The following is a 22016-nucleotide window of genomic DNA, read 5'->3' as shown; positions in this document are numbered from 1 at the left end:
TCTGCGTTTTTGTTAATACCGTTAGAAAACTCCTACAACAGAGAAAACATCAGTAATTCACATACTGGAGATTAAAAATAGACTTGGTAGATTATGATATACACAGTTATGTATAAAAAGAGACTTTTAACGTCACACTAAACATTGAAACAGAAATTCGACAAGTCACCCCCAGCCAGGAACAATCACAGGAACAATCAGCAGGCTGTAATGAACACTAGGCCTATCTAATAACGACGGAATCCTTAACTGTCATCCTGACAAATGCTCGATTTTGATTGCGACAATTGTCTCGTCAGACAAATCATTCGTTTTTCTTGTCTGTAAAACTCAATATTTGTACAAGCCTGACACTGATTGATAGATATATACACAAATGATCTCGGAGTGGTTCTTGATTTCTGCGATTATCATCACATCAAAAAACTCTGATCCCTAAAACTGAAACACCGTTACACAGCCTCGTCGATCATATCTAAATGAGAATGTCTTGTCTTACTGCATCATCCCCACTCCATCCCTGTCCAATAGGATGGTAGGGCACACTTTAATCAGTACGAATGGAAACGCTTGTCTTCCGAACGAAGATTTAAAACAGTATAATGATATTGATTGTAGTGGTTCCAAAATTATCGTAAATTGGATTGAGTTATAATTATAATTTTTATTATTGCAGTCATATAAAACAGAAGAGTTTCTCCTCAATGGATAAGTCCACCAAATGGGCAAGCGCAGTCAGAATCATCACAAGTGGCCAATATGAAAGCCACAAAAATAACAATGGCATACAAACAAATCGCAACTGAAACCAGAGACTTACAAAGCGGGTCTGACATATAAACAAAGAACTATTTACATGTATACTAACAAACATCAAACACTTCAAAACTAACAAAGAAAGTACCAACAAGAGGACAAGGTAAACAGCAATGTTACCAACAGGTGTAATAATTTACGTCAAACACTTCAAAATTCATAACGCACGAGGAGACTATTGAAAAATGCAACGTTCACAAAATGAGAATTTCCTTTCATGGCAGAAAAGTCTAACTATAGTCAAATACAAAAATGATAAAACATACACTGTACTTGGTTAAATGCACAATTCTGAAATTTTAGATCTTTAGACTTGAAATCGCCAACGAGTGATGTTGTGATTACGTGTGACAAACCAAAGGATATAATATTTGTAAATGTTACACGTGACAAACCAAAGGATCGGATATTGGTAAATGTTACACGTGACAAACCATAAAGGATCGGGTATTGGTAAATGTTACACGTGACAAACCAAAGGATCGGATATTGGTAAGTGTTACATGTGACAAACCAAAGGATCGGATATTGGTAAATGTTACACGTGACATACCGAAGAATCAGGTATTGGAAAATGTTACACGTGACAAACTAAATAATCGTGTATTGATAACTGTTACACGTGACAAACCAAAGGATCAGATATTGGTAAGCGTTACACATGACAAACCAAAAGATCGGATATTGATAAATGTTACACATGACAAACCAAAGGATCTAATATTGGTAAATGCCACACGTGACAAACCACAGGATCGGGTTTTTTTTCGTACAAGACTAATAGTTTATAGCAAGAAATAGAAAATATTTCACGATAGCCCATATTATCCAATTTCGCGTCGGCTACGAAATAATTCCGATAGCAGTTGTTTTCCGTCTTCGTTTTCTCCTATCATACCTGTTCCATGTTAAAAAACTGACTCTGAACTTTTTTCATGTGAAAAGGTTTTAAGTAAATTGACTTCAGGAAGATAGATATGACGGCTAACCATTATTCTGATCGAAATGTCTCACAAAACCAATAGAAGGACATAAAATGGATGCTCATGGACTTTGGAAGGTCCAGACTAAAAGCATTCTGATCACTTTGCGTGCTTTTATAATGTAGTACATCAATCTGTTACAATAATTATATTTATGAATTATTGACTCTCTTTTAGATGAAATACAATGAACTGCTTGGTGGAATGGATGTTTACTATCATTTATAATGCGATTGGTCCGAGATACGTATGAGTTGTAACTTTAGTGGAGAAGTTTTGTAGTGGAGCGTGTACAGATCGATGTGAAAGCCCAGACAAAGGTACCTTCCATCCCAGTCATTACACATAGCAATCATGTCATTGGTGATATATTTTATCCCTCCTGACTTCCTAAACATTTTAGTGTTGTCGTGAGCTAGATCATTAGCCTTGTCCAATTATCCAGAGAAGATTTTTCAACCATAACATGTTTTCTAAAGCGACTTATTGAAAGAAAACCAAAAATGTGGAGGGATTGTAATGGTTCCTCAGGGCAACAGGACTGGCTATAACCACGATATTCCGGACGAAAGGTACATTTACAGCCTGAAATGAACGTTTATTGGCTAAATGAAGAATCAGTATATATCTATTGATTGCCGTGTGCTTCATTTGCTTTTACACTCGTAACGAACCAGCTCCGGAAATCCAATTGGACGGGGAGATAGTCTTCTGGAGCTACGTCCAGCTTCCACTGCCAGTCTGTCGACACACAAACCTGACCATCATTGGAGTGGACAAGGTGAGGACCCTGATGAAGTTTTTGATCTGTTAGTTACGATCCCACAGGTAAGGGCGATGTTTCCAGTTGTAAATGTTTAGTTTGTTATTTCATACAACCGTGCACAGGTAAGAAAGGCCTCTCCATATTGATTATGATATATCACACAGAAGTGTATATGAAATCAATACAACTATTCTCGAACTTTACCTACGTTTTATGGTAAGTATGTACTGACTTATGTTTTATGGTAAGTATGTACTGTACTTATACCTACGTTTTATGGTAAGTATGTACTGAACTTGTACCTACGCTTTATGGTAAGTATGTAATGTACTTATACCTACGCTTTATGGTAAGTTTGTACCGTACTTATACCTACGCTTTATGGTAAGTATGTACTGTACTTATACCTACGCTTTATGGTAAGTATGTACTGTACTTATACCTACGCTTTATGGTAAGTATGTACTGTACTTATACCTACGCTTTATGGTAAGTATGTACTGTACTTATACCTACGCTTTATGGTAAGTATGTACTGTACTTATACCTACGCTTTATGGTAAGTATTTACTGTACTTTTACCTACGCTTTATGGTAAGTATGTACTGTTTTAAAGTTATTTGTAACACGTCACAATACGGGGAAATAAACCGATGATTTTCTAATTTTGATTTAGTTACATAATAAACGATGTCTTACTCATCGTGTAAGGCGAGATAATTTTGAAAATTTATACATAATATACATAATGTATTTTTTCATGAAGAATGTATGAGGTTTTAGTAGGGGACAATGTACAAAGTCATTAAAGGATATATACACATGACATTGGATGGAATAGTGAGGTAAGATCCTGACATATGTCATTAGATGAAATAGTGAGGTAAGATCCTGACATATGTCATTAGATGGAACGGTGAGGTAAGATCCTGACATATGTCATTAGATGGAATAGTGAGGTAAGATCCTGACATATGTCATTAGATGGAACGGTGAGGTAAGATCCTGACATATGTCATTAGATGGAACAGTGAGGTAAGATCATATGTCATTAGATGGAACAGTGAGGTAAGATCTGACATATGTCATTAGATGAATTAGATGATGATAGTGAGGTAAGATCCTGACATATGTCATTAGATGGAACGGTGAGGTAAGATCCTGACATATGTCATTAGATGGAATAGTGAGGTAAGATCCTGACATATGTCATTAGATGGAACGGTGAGGTAAGATCCTGACATATGTCATTAGATGGAACGGTAGTGAGTCATTAGATGGAAGATCCTGACATATATGTCATTAGATGGAATTGTGAGGTAAGATCCTGACATATGTCATTAGATGGAATTGTGAGGTAAGATCCTGACATATGTCATTAGATGGAACAGTGAGGTAAGATCCTGACATATGTCATTAGATAGTATGGTAACGGTGAGGAACGGTGAAGATCCTGACATATGTCATTAGATGGAACGGTGAGGTAAGATCCTGACATATGTCATTAGATGGAATAGTGAGGTAAGATCCTGACATATGTCATTAGATGGAACGGTGAGGTAAGATCCTGACATATGTCATTAGATGGAATAGTGAGGTAAGATCCTGATATATGTCATTAGATGGAATAGTGAGGTAAGATCCTGATATATGTCATTAGATGGAACAGTGAGGTAAGATCCTGACATATGTCATTAGATGGAACGGTGAGGTAAGATCCTGACATATGTCATTAGATGGAACGGTGAGGTAAGATCCTGACATATGTCATTAGATGGAATAGTGAGGTAAGATCCTGATATATGTCATTAGATGGAATAGAGAGGTAAGATCCTGATATATGTCATTAGATGGAATAGAGAGGTAAGATCCTGACATATGTCATTAGATGAAATAGTATGGTAAGATCCTGACATATGTCATTAGATGGAACGGTGAGGTAAGATCCTGATATATGACATAAGATGGAATAGTGAGGTAAGATCCTGATATATGACATAAGATGGAATAGTGAGGTAAGATCCTGACATATGTCATTAGATGGAACGGTGAGGTAAGATCCTGATATATGACATAAGATGGAATAGTGAGGTAAGATCCTGATATATGACATAAGATGGAATAGTGAGGTAAGATCCTGACATATGTCATTAGATGGAACGGTGAGGTAAGATCCTGACATATGTCATTAGATGGAACAGTGAGGTAAGATCCTGACATATGTCATTAGATGGAATAGTGAGGTAAGATCCTGATATATGACATAAGATGGAATAGTGAGGTAAGATCCTGATATATGACATAAGATGGAATAGTGAGGTAAGATCCTGACATATGTCATTAGATGGAACGGTGAGGTAAGATCCTGACATATGTCATTAGATGGAACGGTGAGGTAAGATCCTGACATATGTCATTAGATGGAACGGTGAGGTAAGATCCTGACATATGTCATTAGATGAAATAGTGAGGTAAGATCCAGACATATGTCATTAGATGAAATAGTGAGGTAAGATCCAGACATATGTCATTAGATGGAACGGTGAGGTAAGATCCTGACATATGTCATTAGATGGAATAGAGAGGTAAGATCCTGATATATGTCATTAGATGAAATAGTGAGGTAAGATCCAGACATATGTCATTAGATGAAATAGTGAGGTAAGATCCAGACATATGTCATTAGATGAAATAGTGAGGTAAGATCCAGACATATGTCATTAGATGGAACAGTGAGGTAAGATCCATGCATTTTGATGTTCTTTAGGAACTCGTATAGAAAAGAGATGCATATTTTGACATCCTTTAGGACACCTCAAATACACAGAACGTCCGTGCTTTCTACACAATGTATGTAATATCGATCTCTAGTCGACACGTGAGATATTCATGAAATTTCAAGATACATAAAATCTTTATAGCTTTCAATAACGTATTAATGAAAGGAATGACTGTGCTTCCGTATTGAAATTCTACTGGGAATTTTCAAGAAATGGACGCAATGAGCTTCATTTTGAAACGCGGCGTTGAAACAACCGACGTCTGCTTAAACTTGCACCGAAATACACATGTAGGTTATTGTTTTTTCCAACGCTCCGTTATTTTTTTCGTGAATGTAGCGATATTGGGGTTTATCACTTCAGTACAGAGAGACTAAAATTCTCACTTTTATCCACTTTTTAGATAACAAGATCACATACTGTGATAAACGATACGTCGATCAGCTGTTTAAAACATATCGGGTATAAACATGATCAACAATGTGACGATAATTTCAAATTAATCACGCTGTTGACAGTGAAATTTGTTTCAATACACCATTACAATGATATAATTCTCCTTATATAAATACACATTCGATAAATTCCCAAGTCTGTCTTTTAAATATAGTTTAAAATAGTTCATGTCACGGGATAAAATCAGTTGTTCCTTTCTAGCAATCGAAGAGGAACATTAATTGTACTAAAACCCCTAAGTGTAATTTTGGTGATAACTAGCCACATCAGAACAATGTAATTTAGTAGGACATATTAAAACCTATGACCTATAAGCGGACACGTATAGCCTATACGGGTGACCGATGACCTATAAGAAGATTTCAATGACATATAAGGGGTTACCTATGACCTATAAAGGGTGACCTATAAGGGGCTACCTATGACCTATAAGGGGTGACCTATAACCTATAAGGGGTTACCTATGACCTATAAGTAGATTTCTATGACATATAAGGGGATAGTTAAATGTATTATCTAAAAGTGGATACGTATGATCTATTAAGGGATTCCTACAGGTGTATGACCAATAAGGAGATGCCTACGGCCTGTAAGGAGAATACCCACGAATTTATTGTTGAATGTAATTCGGCCATTCAAAAAGATCGAGCTCAAACTATTTCTGATCTTTTGATTAGAACGAAGAGTCCTGAGTGCTCCAGGAACATTGTGCGTAGTGTACAACAACAATGTTTAATGTTTCATACAGCAATGACCTGATAAATGTGTCATAGAACAAGCGTTTAAAGACGCTATCTTTGTAGTGGCTATTTTGATAAGGTAATTGGTTATGAATACAAAATCAAGTTGATGTCTTTACCATCGTGATTTTGTGTTCATATCACGCGTAATGTTGAGATTGTCTTGATTGCCAAAATGCATCATTAAATGGAGGCGCTATTGTACCAGATGTAGTGTTTCAGTGTATTCTGATAGTTATATGTATGTAGACGTGCTTACAGTATGAAATGCAGAATGCATACAGGAAGCATACACCTCAGGGTCAACATGAGGCGACACAATCCGCTGGAGAACTCATCACAAAAAGGATGGTTCCCAGAGAGACAAACCAAACATATAGATGTCAGAGCTGTACAGATCATGCCATTAATACGAAAAGCATATCATCATAATAATTTACTAGTACTAGGGGGGAAGTTAAGTATACAGAGACAGGGGGGAAGTTAAGTATACAGAGACAGGGGGGAAGTTAAGTATACAGAGACAGGGGGGAAGTTCAGTATACAGAGACAGGGGGGAAGTTCAGTATACAGAGACAGGGGAAGTTCAGTATACAGAGACAGGGGGGAAGTTCAGTATACAGAGACAGGGGAAGTTCAGTATACAGAGACAGGGGGAAAGTTCAGTATACAGAGAGAGAGAGAGGGGGGGGAGTTCAGTATACAGAGAGAGGGGGAAGTTCAGTATACAGAGACAGGGGGAAGTTCAGTATACAGAGAGAGGGGGAAGTTCAGTATACAGAGACAGGGGGAAGTTCAGTATACAGAGAGAGGGGGGAAGTTTAGTATACAGAGACAGGTGGGAAGTTCAGTATACAGAGAGATGGGGAAGTTCAGTATACAGAGACAGGGGGGAAGTTCAGTATACAGAGAGAGGGGGAAGTTCAGTATATCGAGACAGGGGGAAGTTCAGTATACAGAGAGAGGGGGAAGTTCAGTATACAGAGACAGGGGGAAGTTCAGTATACAGAGAGAGGGGGAAGTTTAGTATACAGAGACAGGGGAAGTTCAGTATACAGAAACAGGGGGAAGTTCAGTATACAGAGAGAGAGGGGGGGAGTTCAGTATACAGAGAGCGGGGGAAGTTCAGTATACAGAGACAGAGGGGACGTTAAGTATACAGAGAGAGGGGGAAGTTCAGTATAAGAGACAGGGGGAAGTTCAGTATACAGAGAGGGGGGAAGTTTAGTATACAGAGAGAGAGAGAGAGAGGGGGGGGAGTTCAGTATACAGAGAGAGGGGGAAGTTCAGTATACAGAGACAGGGGGAAGTTCAGTATACAGAGAGAGGGAGAGAGATACAGAGAGGGGGAAGTTCAGATAGAGAGAGAGGGGGAAGTTTAGTATACAGAGACAGGTGGGAAGTTCAGTATACAGAGAGATGGGGAAGTTCAGTATACAGAGACAGGGGGGAAGTTAAGTATACAGAAACAGGGGGAAGTTCAGTATACAGAGAGAGTTCAGTATACAGAGAGAGGGGGGAAGTTCAGTATACAGAGACGGGGGGAAGTTCAGTATACAGAGAGAGGGGGAAGTTCAGTATACAGAGACAGAGGGGACGTTAAGTATACAGAGAGGGGGGAAGTTTAGTATACAGAGACAGGGGGGAAGTTCAGTATACAGAGAGAGGGGGGAAGTTCAGTATACAGAGACAGGGGGAAGTTCAGTATACAGAGAGAGGGGGAAGTTCAGTATACAGAGACAGAGGGGACGTTAAGTATACAGAGAGGGGGGAAGTTTAGTATACAGAGACAGGGGGGAAGTTCAGTATACAGAGAGAGGGGGAATTCAGTATACAGAGACAGGGGGGAAGTTCAGTATACAGAGACAGGGGGGAAGTTTAGTATACAGAGACAAGGGGGAAGTTCAGTATACAGAGAGAGGGGGAAGTTCAGTATACAGAGAGATGGGGAAGTTCAGTATACAGAGACAGAGGGGAAATTCAGTATACAGAGACAGGGGGGAAGTTCAGTATACAGAGACAGGGGGGAAGTTTAGTATACAGAGACAAGGGGGAAGTTTAGTATAAGAGACAGGGGGGAAGTTAAGTATACAGAGAGAGGGGGAAGTTCAGTATAAGAGACAGGGGGAAGTTCAGTGTACAGAGACAGGGGGGAAGTTCAGTATACAGAGACAAGGGGAAGTTCAGTATACAGAGACAGGAGGGAAGTTCAGTATACAGAGAGAGGGGGAAGTTAAGTATACAGAGAGAGGGGGAAGTTCAGTATACAGAGACAGGGGGGAAGTTCAGTATACAGAGACAGGAGGGAAGTTCAGTATACAGAGAGACGGGGAAGTTCAGTATACAGAGAGAAGTGGGAAGTTCAGTATACAGAGACAGGGGGGACGTTAAGTATACAGAGAGAGGGGGGAAGTTTAGTATACAGAGAGAGGGGGAAGTTCAGTATACAGAGACAGGGGGGAAGTTCAGTATACAGAGACAGGGGGGAAGTTCAGTATACAGAGAGAGGGGGAAGTTCAGTATACAGAGAGAAGTGGGAAGTTCAGTATACAGAGACAGGGGGGACGTTAAGTATACAGAGAGAGGGGGGAAGTTCAGTATACAGAGAGAGGGGGGAAGTTAAGTATACAGAGACAGGGGGGAAGTTCAGTATACAGAGAGATGGGGAAGTTCAGTATACAGAGACAGGGGGAAGTTCAGTATACAGAGAGAGGGGGGAAGTTTAGTATACAGAGACAGGGGGGAAGTTCAGTATACAGAGAGATGGGGAAGTTCAGGATAAAGAGAGGGGGGAAGTTTAGTATACAGAGAGAGAGAGAGAGAGAGAGGGGGGGGGGGAGTTCAGTATACAGAGAGAGGGGGAAGTTCAGTTACAGTTCATACAGAGAGAGGGGGAAGTTCAAGTTACAGAGACAGGGGGAAGTTCAGTATACAGAGAGAGGGGGGAAGTTTAGTATACAGAGACAGGTGGGAAGTTCAGTATAAATAGAGATGGGGAAGTTCAGTATACAGAGACAGGGGGGAAGTTAAGTATACAGAGACAGGGGGGAAGTTCAGTATACAGAGAGAGGGGGAAGTTCAGTATACAGAGAGAGGGGGGAAGTTCAGTATACAGAGAGAGGGGGGAAGTTCATTATACATAGAGAGGGGTACGTTCAGTATACAGAGACAGGGGGGAAGTTCAGTATACAGAGAGAGGGGGGAAGTTCAGTATACAGAGACAGGGGGAAGTTCAGTATACAGAGAGAGGGGGAAGTTCAGTATACAGAGACAGAGGGGACGTTAAGTATACAGAGAGGGGGGAAGTTTAGTATACAGAGACAGGGGGGAAGTTCAGTATACAGAGAGAGGGGGAATTCAGTATACAGAGACAGGGGGGAAGTTCAGTATACAGAGACAGGGGGGAAGTTTCAGTATACAGAGAGAGGGGGAATTCAGTATACAGAGAGATGGGGAAGTTCAGTATACAGAGACAGAGGGGAAATTCAGTATACAGAGACAGGGGGGAAGTTCAGTTACAGAGACAGGGGGGAAGTTTATACAGAGACAAGGGGGAAGGGGACAGAAGTTCAGTATACAGAGAGAGGGGGAAGTTCAGAGACAGGGGGGAAGTTCAGAGACAGAGACAAGGGGAAGTTCAGTATACAGAGACAGGGGGAAGTTCAGTATACAGAGAGAGGGGGAAGTTCAGTATACAGAGACAGGACAGGGGGGAAGTTCAGTATACAGAGACAGGGGGAAGTTCAGTATACAGAGAGAGGGGAAGTTCAGTATACAGAGAGAGACAGGGGGGAAGTTCAGTATACAGAGAGAGGGGGGAAGTTCAGTATACAGAGAGAGGGGGAAGTTCAGTATACAGAGAGAGGAGACAGGGGGGAAGTTCAGTATACAGAGAGAGGGGGGAGAGAGAGGGGGGAAGTTTAGTATACAGAGACAGGGGGGAAGTTCAGTATACAGAGACAGGAGGGAAGTTCAGTATACAGAGACAGGGGGGAAGTTCAGTATACAGAGACAGGGGGAAAGTTCAGTATACAGAGAGAGGGGGGAAGTTCAGTATACAGAGACAGAGGGGAAGTTCAGTATACAGAAAGAGGGGGAAGTTCAGTATACAGAGACAGGGGGAAGTTCAGTATACAGAGACAGGGGGGAAGTTCAGTATACAGAGACAGGGGGGAAGTTCAGTATACAGAGACAGGGGGGAAGTTCAGTATACAGAGAGAGGGGGAAGTTCAGTATACAGAGACAAGGGGGGAGTTCAGTGTACAGAGACAGCGGGGAAGTTCAGTATACAGAGACGGGGGGGAAGTTCAGTATACAGAGAGAGGGGGGAAGTTAAGTATACAGAGAGAGGGGGGAAGTTCAGTATACAGAGACAGGGGGAAGTTCAATATACAGAGAGAGGGGGAAGTTCAGTATACAGAGACAGGGGGGACGTTAAGTATACAGAGACAGGGGGGAAGTTCAGTATACAGAGAGAGGGGGAAGTTCAGTATACAGAGAGAGGTGGAAGTTCAGTATACAGAGAGAGGGGGAAAGTTCAGTATACAGAGAGAGGGGGAAGTTCAGTATACAGAGAGAGGTGGAAGTTCAGTATAAGAGACAGGGGAAGTTCAGTATACAGAGACAGAGGGGAAGTTCAGTATACAGAGAGAGGGGGAAGTTCAGTATACAGAGACAGGGGGGAAGTTCAGTATACAGAGAGAGGAAGAAAATTCAGAACACTGAGAGAGGGGGAAAGTTCAGTACACTGAGAGAGGGGGAAAGTTCAGTACACTGAGAGAGGGGGAAAGTTCAGTACACTGAGAGAGTGGCATTATTCAGTATACTGAGAGATCGGAAAAGTTCAGTACACTGAGACAGGGGAAAAGTTCAGTACACTGAGAGAGGGGGAAAGTTCAGGACACTGAGAGAGGGGGAAAGTTCAGTACACTGAAAGAGGGGAATTGTTCAGTACACTGAGAGAGGGGAATTGTTCAGTAGACTGAGAGAGGAGAATTGTTCAGTACACTGAGAGAGGGGAAAAGTTCAGTACACTGAGACAGGGGAAAGTTCAGTACACTGAGAGAGGGGCATTGTTCAGTATACTGAGCGATCGGAAAAGTTCAGTACACTGAGACAGGGGAAAGTTCAGTACACTGAGAGAGGGGCATTGTTCAGTATACTGAGAGATCGGAAAAGTTCAGTACACTGAGAGAGGGGAATGGTTCAGTACACTGAGACAGGAGAATTGTTCATTACACTGAGATATCAGAAGAATGGCAGTTATTATCGGATAATCTTAATTAATTTGTCATATAAGATGAAGCTGGAAGAATAGGTGAGATAAAATACGGTGACTTAATCAGTTTTGTGGTTTAGGTACTAGTTCTTAATGCCTTTTTTTCAGTCAATTAATTTATCTTAAAACGCCAAGTTGTTTTTCATGCTTAATTTTCAAAAAGGCTTTAAACTTTCATCACAAACAGATTTATGATCACTTGTATGTCTGTGAGACAACGCCTGTACAAATATACTGTTACCTATAGGTCCGCATGTGAAAAGATTCAACACAGAAAACGCTTTTCATCTTCTTTTTACTTCAAAACCTTGAAAATATTGGTCGATTCGCTGTGGATTACCTGTATAATCACAACACTCCTCCAGAATAAAACATCGCGGTAACATACGTGGCGAACACCACAAAAATGTGGACAAGATCCGAATGTAAAACCGGTTTTAACATCTGTTGATTTGGTAACAATCGCGATAGAAAATTTGTATCTATCTTTAATATATTTAATTAATTAATTTGATATATTATTATAGTGTTCGATCGACTCGATTTCACGTGTGTGACGCACTTACAAACAATCGCTTGTGTTCTAGAAAGGAGTATCTCGCGTTTGTGTTGACAAACACTTTCTAATAGGATAATGATACTTTTTTGAAGGAAAAACTCACTTAGATGCCAGTTTGTCTATTTTATCGGACTTATTTTTCTGAGCATGCAGTTGTTCGGAACGAAATGATAATTACCAGCCAACGTATAGTACCAAATTAAAAACCTAAACGAATAATGGTTAAAGCGTTCTAATAATAGAACGATTCTGTGAAACAATGGGTTCTACACTGTATTTATCACTTGGAGCAACGGTTTGTTACATACACTGTTCATATCATACAGATGAAAACGTCTGCGTGTGTAGTTGTGCGTATTTACACGGAATCGTGTAGTTGCCAGTACAACCATTTGAGTACTGAAGTAATAATTTCTGTATAGCGTGACAAGTAGTGTGGACTGTAAAACTACGATGTCTACTGTTAACATGATTAACACAGACCGTAAAAAATCCATATTCCTGAGTGTATTTGCTTTTCTTATTAAAAATATCAATACATCTGACGATCAATTCAGCTTTTTTATCAAATCAAATACACTAATCAAATTCAGTTTAAGTGTGAAACTCTCTTAATGAACGCATCCACCCGCTATTCTACCTATCTAGGGAACATACTCGGAGGTATCGTCAGTGTTCCGATGATTACTTGCAAAAACCTGTTTTGCAAAAGCTAATAAAAATGCTTTTGGAAACGATTTCTTTATCGACGTTATTAAAATTAATGTAATTTTAAGAATTGTTATAGGATAAATCAATAAAATAAACACAATAACAGTTAATTGATTTATATCAATCTGTTTTGTTGGCAAAGATGTGGCACTGAGGATAAATCGGAAAACAAGTTGACGACGTGGAACGAATGGTTCAGTACAGGATTGTTGTGGTATAACGAATGGTTCAGTACAGGATTGTTGTGGTATAACGAATGGTTCAGTACAGGATTGTTGTGGTATAACAAATGGTTCAGTACAGGATTGTTGTGGTATAACAAATGCTTCAGTACAGGATTGTTGTGGTATAACGAATGGTTCAGTACAGGATTGTTGTGGTATAACGAATGCTTCAGTACAGGATTGTTGAGGTATAACGAATGGTTCAGTACAGGATTGTTGAGGTATAACGAATGCTTCAGTACAGGATTGTTGTGGTATAACGAATGCTTCAGTACAGGGTGCTTGTGGTATAACGAATGCTTCAGTACAGGGTGCTTGCGGTATAACGAATGCTTCAGTACAGGGTGCTCGTGGTATAACGAATGCTTCAGTACAGGACTGTTGTGGTATAACGAATGGTTCAGTACAGGGTGCTTGTGGTATAACGAATGGTTCAATACAGGATTGTTGTGGCAACGAATGGTTCAGTACAGGATTGTTGAGGTATAACGAATGGTTCAGTACAGGATTGTTGTGGTATAACGAATGGTTCGATACAGGATTGTTGTGGTATAACGAATGGTTCAATGCAGGATTGTTGTGGTATAACGAATGGTTCAGTACAGGATTGTTGTGGTATAACGAATCCCTTTCTATTAATAACCTTTGACCCGGTGTGGGTTATGACTGGCGCCATTATGTGTCTACTTCTACATGCTCTCGAATTCGTCATTATTAGAATAGGCCCAGACGATTTTCACAGAAAACTACAAATGAAGTGGCATTTTCTTACAAGACAAATCGACCAGCCGATTTACTAAGATTATTTGTTCCTAAACCTGACGGTATGACGGAAGCTACTTTTTTTTCTCTCTAAACTGATATAAAACGTTACTGAAGTCATTCATTCAGCTATGCATTAAACACTTATTTTTCAAAGTTTCCAAATGAAGCTGTGTGTACACACGTGTTTCTCAATATGTGGATTAGATTTTTACGATAGTACATGGCCTTTTTATTAAATAGTTTTGTTACCACCCCGACTCACCAAACAATACTGAAATTTAAAGAATCCTTAAAAGAAGTTGTATTTCAAAAAGTTTCAATGCAGTTTTAATGCATCTGATTAAAACGACGCTAATTTAATACGTTAACAAGATGAAAATAATCTGACGAAATCAGAGGCATAAGCTAAAGTAACAATAGTCGTGATAATTATGTAGAGTTTGAAACTAATAAAAAAAGTCACATATTTGTGTTTACTGTGTTAATTTAGAATTCTACACGAGAGTCATAAAATAATTCCTATTGTGTTAATTTAGAGACGTGCATTATAAAATGTCAATTATGAAATAACGGATTATGTTTCGATAGTGTTATCCTGTGTATGTTTAGGTGACGAGATAAAACAGTGACTAACTTAATTACTGTAGTCTAACACAAACGCGTTACAACATAGTTCTGCACAATTACTTACGGGGTGTTGGTATTAAGAACATGAAATGCGACATCTGTGACTATTTTTATTAGATTATTTTACGAAACGGTACTTATTTAGTATACAAATTTAAAGCGAGGCCACGAGACACACTATAACTGCATTACGGCGTGACGTGGATTCTTGAGAAGAGATGTGTCGGTCATTCCTTAATTAGGCTATTTTTGTTCTGTTCACGTGATTAACACACTATATATACATTGTAATTAAAAGTCATGTACGACTTAAGAATAACAAGGCTACAATCGAAACCTGAATAACAGCTGTTCAGGTATTTACAGACTGTAAACAAACACAAGAATAACAAATATTAGAATGGGTCCTTTCTTAAAGGCATTCCTTTTTAACCGTCATTCCGTTTCAAAAGGTTAGAAAAAAATCGAGATATGAAAACGAACGAGCAATTAGGCAATCTATAATACGAAAACATCGATACAGTGAATGGATAAGTGACAGAAATGTCACTACTAAAAAGATAAATATGACTTCTACGTATAGAAATAATGTCAATTATGTGTTCAAACGTGTTTGTTTACACGCCTAAAAATTGTAACTTTAGTATAAATAAAATTACAATGCCGATCTACTGTGACATTTTACCATGTTTTATTTCGTTCTTCAGATGATGGATACGAGAATAGGATATATGATATCTCAATTAGATATCAGAATTCAAGAACCGAAAAAAGCTACTGTGTGGATAGCAACTTGGTTAAGATATTGTTTATTGAGTATTTCCCAAAGTTGATATCCCAAGGAAATGGTTTGTGATTTCTACAACTCGCAAATATATAAGCTGTTCAAATAAACCAACCCCTGTCGTACTATGTGCTATGAAATTCATGTCTCTGAAGAGCTTTGCAGAATAAACCGGGAGATTGTTGTTTAGTTTCCAAGAGGCTGACTTGTCAAACATGCAATAGTTTCTAATCTCAACTTTGTCATTTGTCAAGCTAACTTGTAAATCACACTTTTCTATTCTTAAAATCATCGTAGATAGAATGGAGTTAATTTATGTTGTCTATTTTCCAATGTAATATTTCAACCATAAATCGCAAAGGACCTGTAGATGGTAATACATGTCTTTCAATCCTTAAGGTTGGACAGAAAAGGGCAATGCTTTAAAAAATACATCCTCATAACCTGTCAGACCGCGTAGATAGTGAGAAACGAAAACAAATGAATTACTATTGAATTATATATCATACATTTTGATTTTGTACACCCTGGTTTCGCTGGAGAGGCATCGAAAGGCTTTATTATCGGTTTGATTACTTTTATGGTTCTACTGTACTTAAAATCTAAAAGATACTGTTCCGTTTTGTATCCCTTGTACAATCCTTCGAACCGCTGTTTTCAATAATGCAAATGTATCGATACAAATGTTCTAGTTTCTAAGCTCAAAATTGCTACAATAAGACGAAGCGTCATATTTCTGTTTACATAATTTACACATAACGGTTTCTTTTTATGGGAATAAAACCCATCACGTGCTCAATCGTGATAAGATACGCATGTTCCTTCTAACTCCTCATCAACTTTCCAGAAATACAAACTTAAGATGTTGTTGCCCTTGTCTCTTTCTAAAACCTTCATGTAGTACTGATCCCTATAGACCTTTTGTATCGCAACGTCCCTATATTAATCCCTTGTCTCGTTCATATCATCAGATATATTATGGGAGGTTTGGTTTTCTCCATCAAATAAATCTCCCCATCTCCATTCGCCATACTGGTACGGTAGATAATCGATTGGCCTGCTATCAGCACCATCACGAGGGAAATAACGAGTAATTCTTGATTGAACATCAAATGGCTGTTTATTTTGGCTGACAGCTGATCTATTGTCTTCCTCGGACACTGATTATTGTACACGTTTATGTAATTAAATGGTGCTATCATTCCAGTAAAGACCTTCATTTTAGGTCTCTACAGCATACATTGACCCACTGTTAGCCTTAGGATGTAACAATATGCTGTGATGTAAATACCGTGGCTTCAGTCAAACTTGTTTAAGAATTTCGCAGTGACAATTGAAATCCTTTTATTCCTGTATCATTAAGAAGGTCAATTAAAGCATTCTGATGTCGCTTACATCAGGTGGAAAAATGGTCCTGAGAATCACGCTGTTCGGTTTTTGTGTTGAAAGTTGTTAATTTGTCAATGGCTTGTAAAATAACTATACTCTATCAATATTTCTATGTCAAATGACTAAATAAGTTATACCAACAGACCTAAGTATTGTAAATGATATGCCTTCTGTGATAATCGCATCGAACGGCCAATGCGCATGCATACTCCTGTTTGTCCTTTTGGTGTTTTGTGTCTCCTGTTTGTTTTGGTGTCACGCCATGTCGTGTTGGTGTTTTGTTTCTCCTGTTTGTTTTGGTGTCACGCCATGTCATGTTATTGTTTTGTTTCTCCTGTTTGTTTTGGTGTCATGCCAGGTCCTTTTGGTGTTTTGTGTCTCCTGTTTGTTTTGGTGTCACGCCATGTCGTGTTGGTGTTTTGTTTCTCCTGTTTGTTTTGGTGTCATGCTATGTCCTTTTGGTGTTTTGTGTCTCCTGTTTGCTCTGGTGTTACATTGTACGTCAGGTCTTGTTGGTGTTTTGTCTCTCCTGATTGTTTTGGTGTCACGCCATGTCATGTTGTTGTTTGTCCTCTTCTGATTGTTTTGGTGTCACGCCATGTCGTGTTGGTGTTTTGTGTCTCCTGTTTGTTTTGGTGTCACGCCATGTCATGTTGTTGTTTGTCCTCTCCTGATTGTTTTGGTGTCACGCCATGTCGTGTTGGTGTTTTGTGTCTCCTGTTTGTTTTGGTGTCACGCCATGTCATGTTGTTGTTTGTCCTCTTCTGATTGTTTTGGTGTCACGCCATGTCGTGTTGGTGTTTTGTGTCTCCTGTTTGTTTTGGTGTCACGCCATGTCATGTTGTTGTTTGTCCTCTCCTGATTGTTTTGGTGTCACGCCATGTCGTGTTGGTGTTTTGTTTCTCCTGTTTGTTTTGGTGTTACATTGTACGTCAGGTCCTGTTGTTTTTTGTCCTCTTCTGTTGTTTTTGTGTCAAGCTAGGTCCTGTTGTTCGTTTTGTCCTCTCCTGTTTGTTTTGGTGTCACGCCATGTCATGTTGTTGTTTGTCCTCTCCTGATTGTTTTGGTGTCACGCCATGTCGTGTTGGTGTTTTGTTTCTCCTGTTTGTTTTGGTGTCACGCCATGTCATGTTGTTGTTTGTCCTCTCCTGATTGTTTTTGTGTCATGCCATGTCATGTTGTTGTTTGTCCTCTCCTGATTGTTTTTGTGTCATGCCATGTCATGTTGTTGTTTTCCTCTCCTGATTGTTTTTGTGTCATGCCATGTCATGTTTTTGTTTGTCCTCTCCTGATTGTTTTTGTCATGCCATGTCATGTTGTTGTTTGTCCTCTCCTGTTTGTTTTTGTGTCATGCCATGTCATGTTGTTGTTGGTCCTCTCCTGTTTGTTTTGGTGTCAAGCTTGGTCCTGTTGTTGTTTTTTTTCTCCTGATTGTATTTGTGGCACGCCATGTCTTGCTGGTGTTTTGTCTGATGGATATTGGTGTCTCTATATCGTTTTTGATCGTGACCGTCTTGGGAGTTTTTTTTCTGTGTTAATCGTTATAAAGTAACTACATATATACATGTTACAAGTTGTGTTCTTTGTTTCAATGCGTACTTTTTATTTGTAAAGTTAAATAAGATCTACATTGGATAGGTAGAGGCCCCGATTGTACATTTCTGCTGTGGCGATCAATGTGACAAGTCTGTAATCACGATACGTAGTCGATATAGTTTTACTGCGTTCCGTTATCGCGTGTAGGTTCGTGTATACGGACCATTACTAATATTTCTGTGTAACTCTAATGCATGATTGATGGGACCCTCTGTCCTGATTCTGATCCAGGATTTCTTTCCGGCGATTCAAACTACTTATGGTATAAAACATGATCTAAGGATCTCTGCCTTCGTTAGAACTATATCCTAGTGTGTTCTGTCTTCTTAGTGGTCTCCAAAAATGTGATCAATCAAAAACATACTAACACAGACTCCCATTCAGTGTCTTAAAGGAAAACATATACTTGCTGTTGTGAATTTCCTCCCCGTGTTTCTCGCGCAAGGTTTGATCGATTTGTATATGTATTGTACTCCATAGAATAAAATGAATTCATTTCCATAAAAAACACTGGAAAAGGAAATTTGATTTACGACAATGACGGGTCTATCTATATGGAAATATTGCTTGCGAAATCTAGCATTTTTTATCTGGCGTATCTTTAAATTCCAAACATAGATGTAAAAAACCACTGCTTTGCATTCTCGGTAATAACACGACATCTTTTAGTAGATCTGTGTTCCACATAACACTAAGTTACGCCATAACTGCGGAAAAGTATCATATTGCACATGTCCTTTTAATGAATGACGTCCGCACGGAGCAATAAAGACGCGCCAATCATAATAAATACTTCTTGTCTATTTGAGTTACATGCGGCACAGACAAATATATTCACAAGGGGCCATCTGCAAATTTTATCAAAAGTATAAAATAATGATTGATTTTATTCTCGGTGCGAGCAGGAAACATCACAATGTTATGTTAATCGATATCACTGGATATCATTGTATCGTTGTTTAAGTACGAAGAAGGATATGAAAAATGACACCCTATCGGTGAAATAGACTGTGGACTAATTTAAGACGAGAAAGTCATTTAGGACGCGAGTACGTATCGATAGAGGTCATGTCTATTTACCTTATCAACAGGACGCAGTTTCTTGTTTACGGTTTTTCTATGGCAAGCCATCTTAACATTTATGCAAGGAGCAATGTCAGTCCATGTTTTATTTCGATTGTTTAATTTGATAAAACACAAGAAAGAGACTGCACTTGGAATATATGTTAAGTTGCCTTGTCCGAAAGTTCTGTAAATTACACCCTGTATTACATTGATAAATGGCTAGAGATAATTTACATAGCTTTACTTAGTATTTAACTTCTTGTGACGTTTGGAGGGACATTATCTTAGACATTATAAGTATGCTAGTCGTTCCTTTATCTTTGAAGTAACTTTAAATGTGTTATTTCCTGTCACTAATTTGAAATGTATATTTTATCACTTTTTTGTGATTTTATACAGAAACCATGATGATATTGCGGACTTCCTCTCCTCAGATAACTTACTAAGGGAATTACGGTACTTCGCCATTCTTTATGTTTATTCTTGACAAGTGTCATCCGTGGTAAAAAAAAAAGGCTCCTGGTGTCTCTTGTTGTCCGTTCCAGGCGTGTAGCGCTGGGTTTTATATAGGTTATAAATATGTTATATATATATAGGTTCTATTAATCCAAACTTTCTCCCCGTCATTTAATTTCCTTGTCACTAATAACAATATCATTTTTTGTAGATGCTGAAGGAGTGATGGATACTAACGTCACAGCCATATCTCTTGAAACAGCGAATTCAGGAGCGATAACTCTATTTGCAATCGCCCTTTTCTGCACTATTGGAAACCTTGGAGCTATGACAATTATTATTTTCAACCCGAGGTACAGGAAAACGTCCATGGCGATTCTGTGCCACCACTGTTTTCTTGACCTTCTGAAGTCGCTCTACTGTTTCCCATATGCTTACAGTTTGTGGACATCAGTTGAAATACCATACTGCAGTTTTATTGGATCCTCGTACGTGTTTATAATGACAACGTCGGCGTATAATTTACTGGCACTCGTTGTAAACGAAGAATACGAATTGAGTCAAACTGACGATAAAAACAAGAAAGGAGATAGGCCTTGTATATTTTTCGGGATACTTATCATCTGGTTCATGAGCCTTTTACTTAACCTCGGAGTAGCAATAATTCCTTCCAACACAACATTTATCCAGGCCACTGGAAATTGCATGTTCCTTTATGGAGTTCCGAACGGCTTTGTATTACATCTCTTATGGATTACTTTGGTTTCCATGGCGATAATTCTCGCACTGACAAGTTTCTTCCAAATCTATAGAAGAATAACTGTGCTAACTAAGGAAGCACGATGGAGCTATATACACAAATCCTTAAGTGGTGACTTCGAAAGTGAGGGTCAGCCGGAACCCGCAGTAAATTACCAACAATTTAAAAACGAAAAGTACCGAAAATCACATTTACAGTTTCATTTGAGAAGAGTTTTAATGTTTATTTCCATGGTAACGTCATTTGCACTGTTTTGGTATCCGTTGTTTTTCCTCACTATATTCGACCCCGGATTCAGCGAGTCTCGTAAAATGTATAGAATTCTGACAATTACTGCCTGGAGTCAGCCCGTCACTACACCTATTTTTTGTGGTTTTATATTGCGTGATATTCGGAGACGTGACAGCATGATACGGGAGCTATCCTCCAGTTCCTTCCCAATGAGACTGCGGGAGAGCAGTCGCAGAAACGGGCCAACAAACATTGAAGAACTTGAAACGTTTGACTTAGGGATTTCTAATGTTGATTTCGAACAAAGTGGAAGAACACCAGAGCACGAGCCCGTCACTGCTTCGTCACAGGTATCCCCTGAGAGTGGACCAGGTGAAGCCGAGATCCAACCATCAGCTTCTTTCTCCCCTGCTAAGTCAGATACAGGCAGAACTTACCGAATGAGTCAAGTGTAGTTGTTATATATTGGTATGTGTCGAAAATTATCATTTAAAGTTTTTGCACTTCACAGATTTGTTGTCTGTTTCAAATTAATTTTAAGTTATATCATTTGTAAATAATGAGGTGTTCCTTCTACAGAAAGTAAACAGAACTATTCACTCCTGTAGTTGTTTGTTGTGTGTCAAGTAAACTGCTTTCAAAAGTTACACTTTACTTTGTCTCGGGTAGGTAAACCTGAACACATTAAAACATAACCAGTTCACTCTCACGAAAAGCCGAGATCAAAACCATGATGCATTTAGCTATATATCTAAGTGTCTTAGGCAATATGTTACAATTCTATAATAATTCTGTCAACATATTTTGTATAACGTTACGATGGTAAAACAGCATTAACAGCAGGGTCGGAGTAAGCTCAGCTACAGGTACAATGTTTACCAAATGATTTATTAGCATTTTGTTTAAAAATGCATTATCAGTGTTGTTTTTTTATTGTTCAATTTCAATGTTCTTCCCATTCCTACAACTTCAGATTCTGTACTAAAAGGCTTCCCGTCCACACAGTTCTATATGTTAAAAGGTATATCAG

General features: G+C 38.9%; 1 protein-coding gene across 1 annotated transcript; it reads left to right on the top strand.

The window, feature by feature from the left end:
* The first annotated feature begins 20220 nt into the window (after positions 1 to 20220).
* On the top strand, positions 20221 to 21441 carry LOC132557495 (uncharacterized). The gene has a single exon (XM_060221985.1). It carries the CDS (start codon positions 20221 to 20223, stop codon positions 21439 to 21441), a length of 1221 nt encoding a protein of 406 aa, XP_060077968.1.
* The last annotated feature ends 575 nt before the right edge of the window (positions 21442 to 22016 follow it).

This window comes from Ylistrum balloti, unplaced genomic scaffold (genome assembly GCF_031769215.1).
Source record: "Ylistrum balloti isolate Yb309-2 unplaced genomic scaffold, AGI_CSIRO_Ybal_v1 Utg370680, whole genome shotgun sequence".
Classification (NCBI taxonomy): Eukaryota; Metazoa; Mollusca; class Bivalvia; order Pectinida; family Pectinidae; genus Ylistrum; species Ylistrum balloti.
Note: the sequence above shows the minus strand (reverse complement) of the source record. Positions and strands in the feature narration are given on the sequence as shown.

What these genes read in the sequence shown, in the direction of transcription:
- LOC132557495 (XM_060221985.1), top strand. Translation starts at nt 20,221, where the DNA reads ATGGATACTAACGTCACAGCCATATCTCTTGAAACAGCGAATTCAGGA.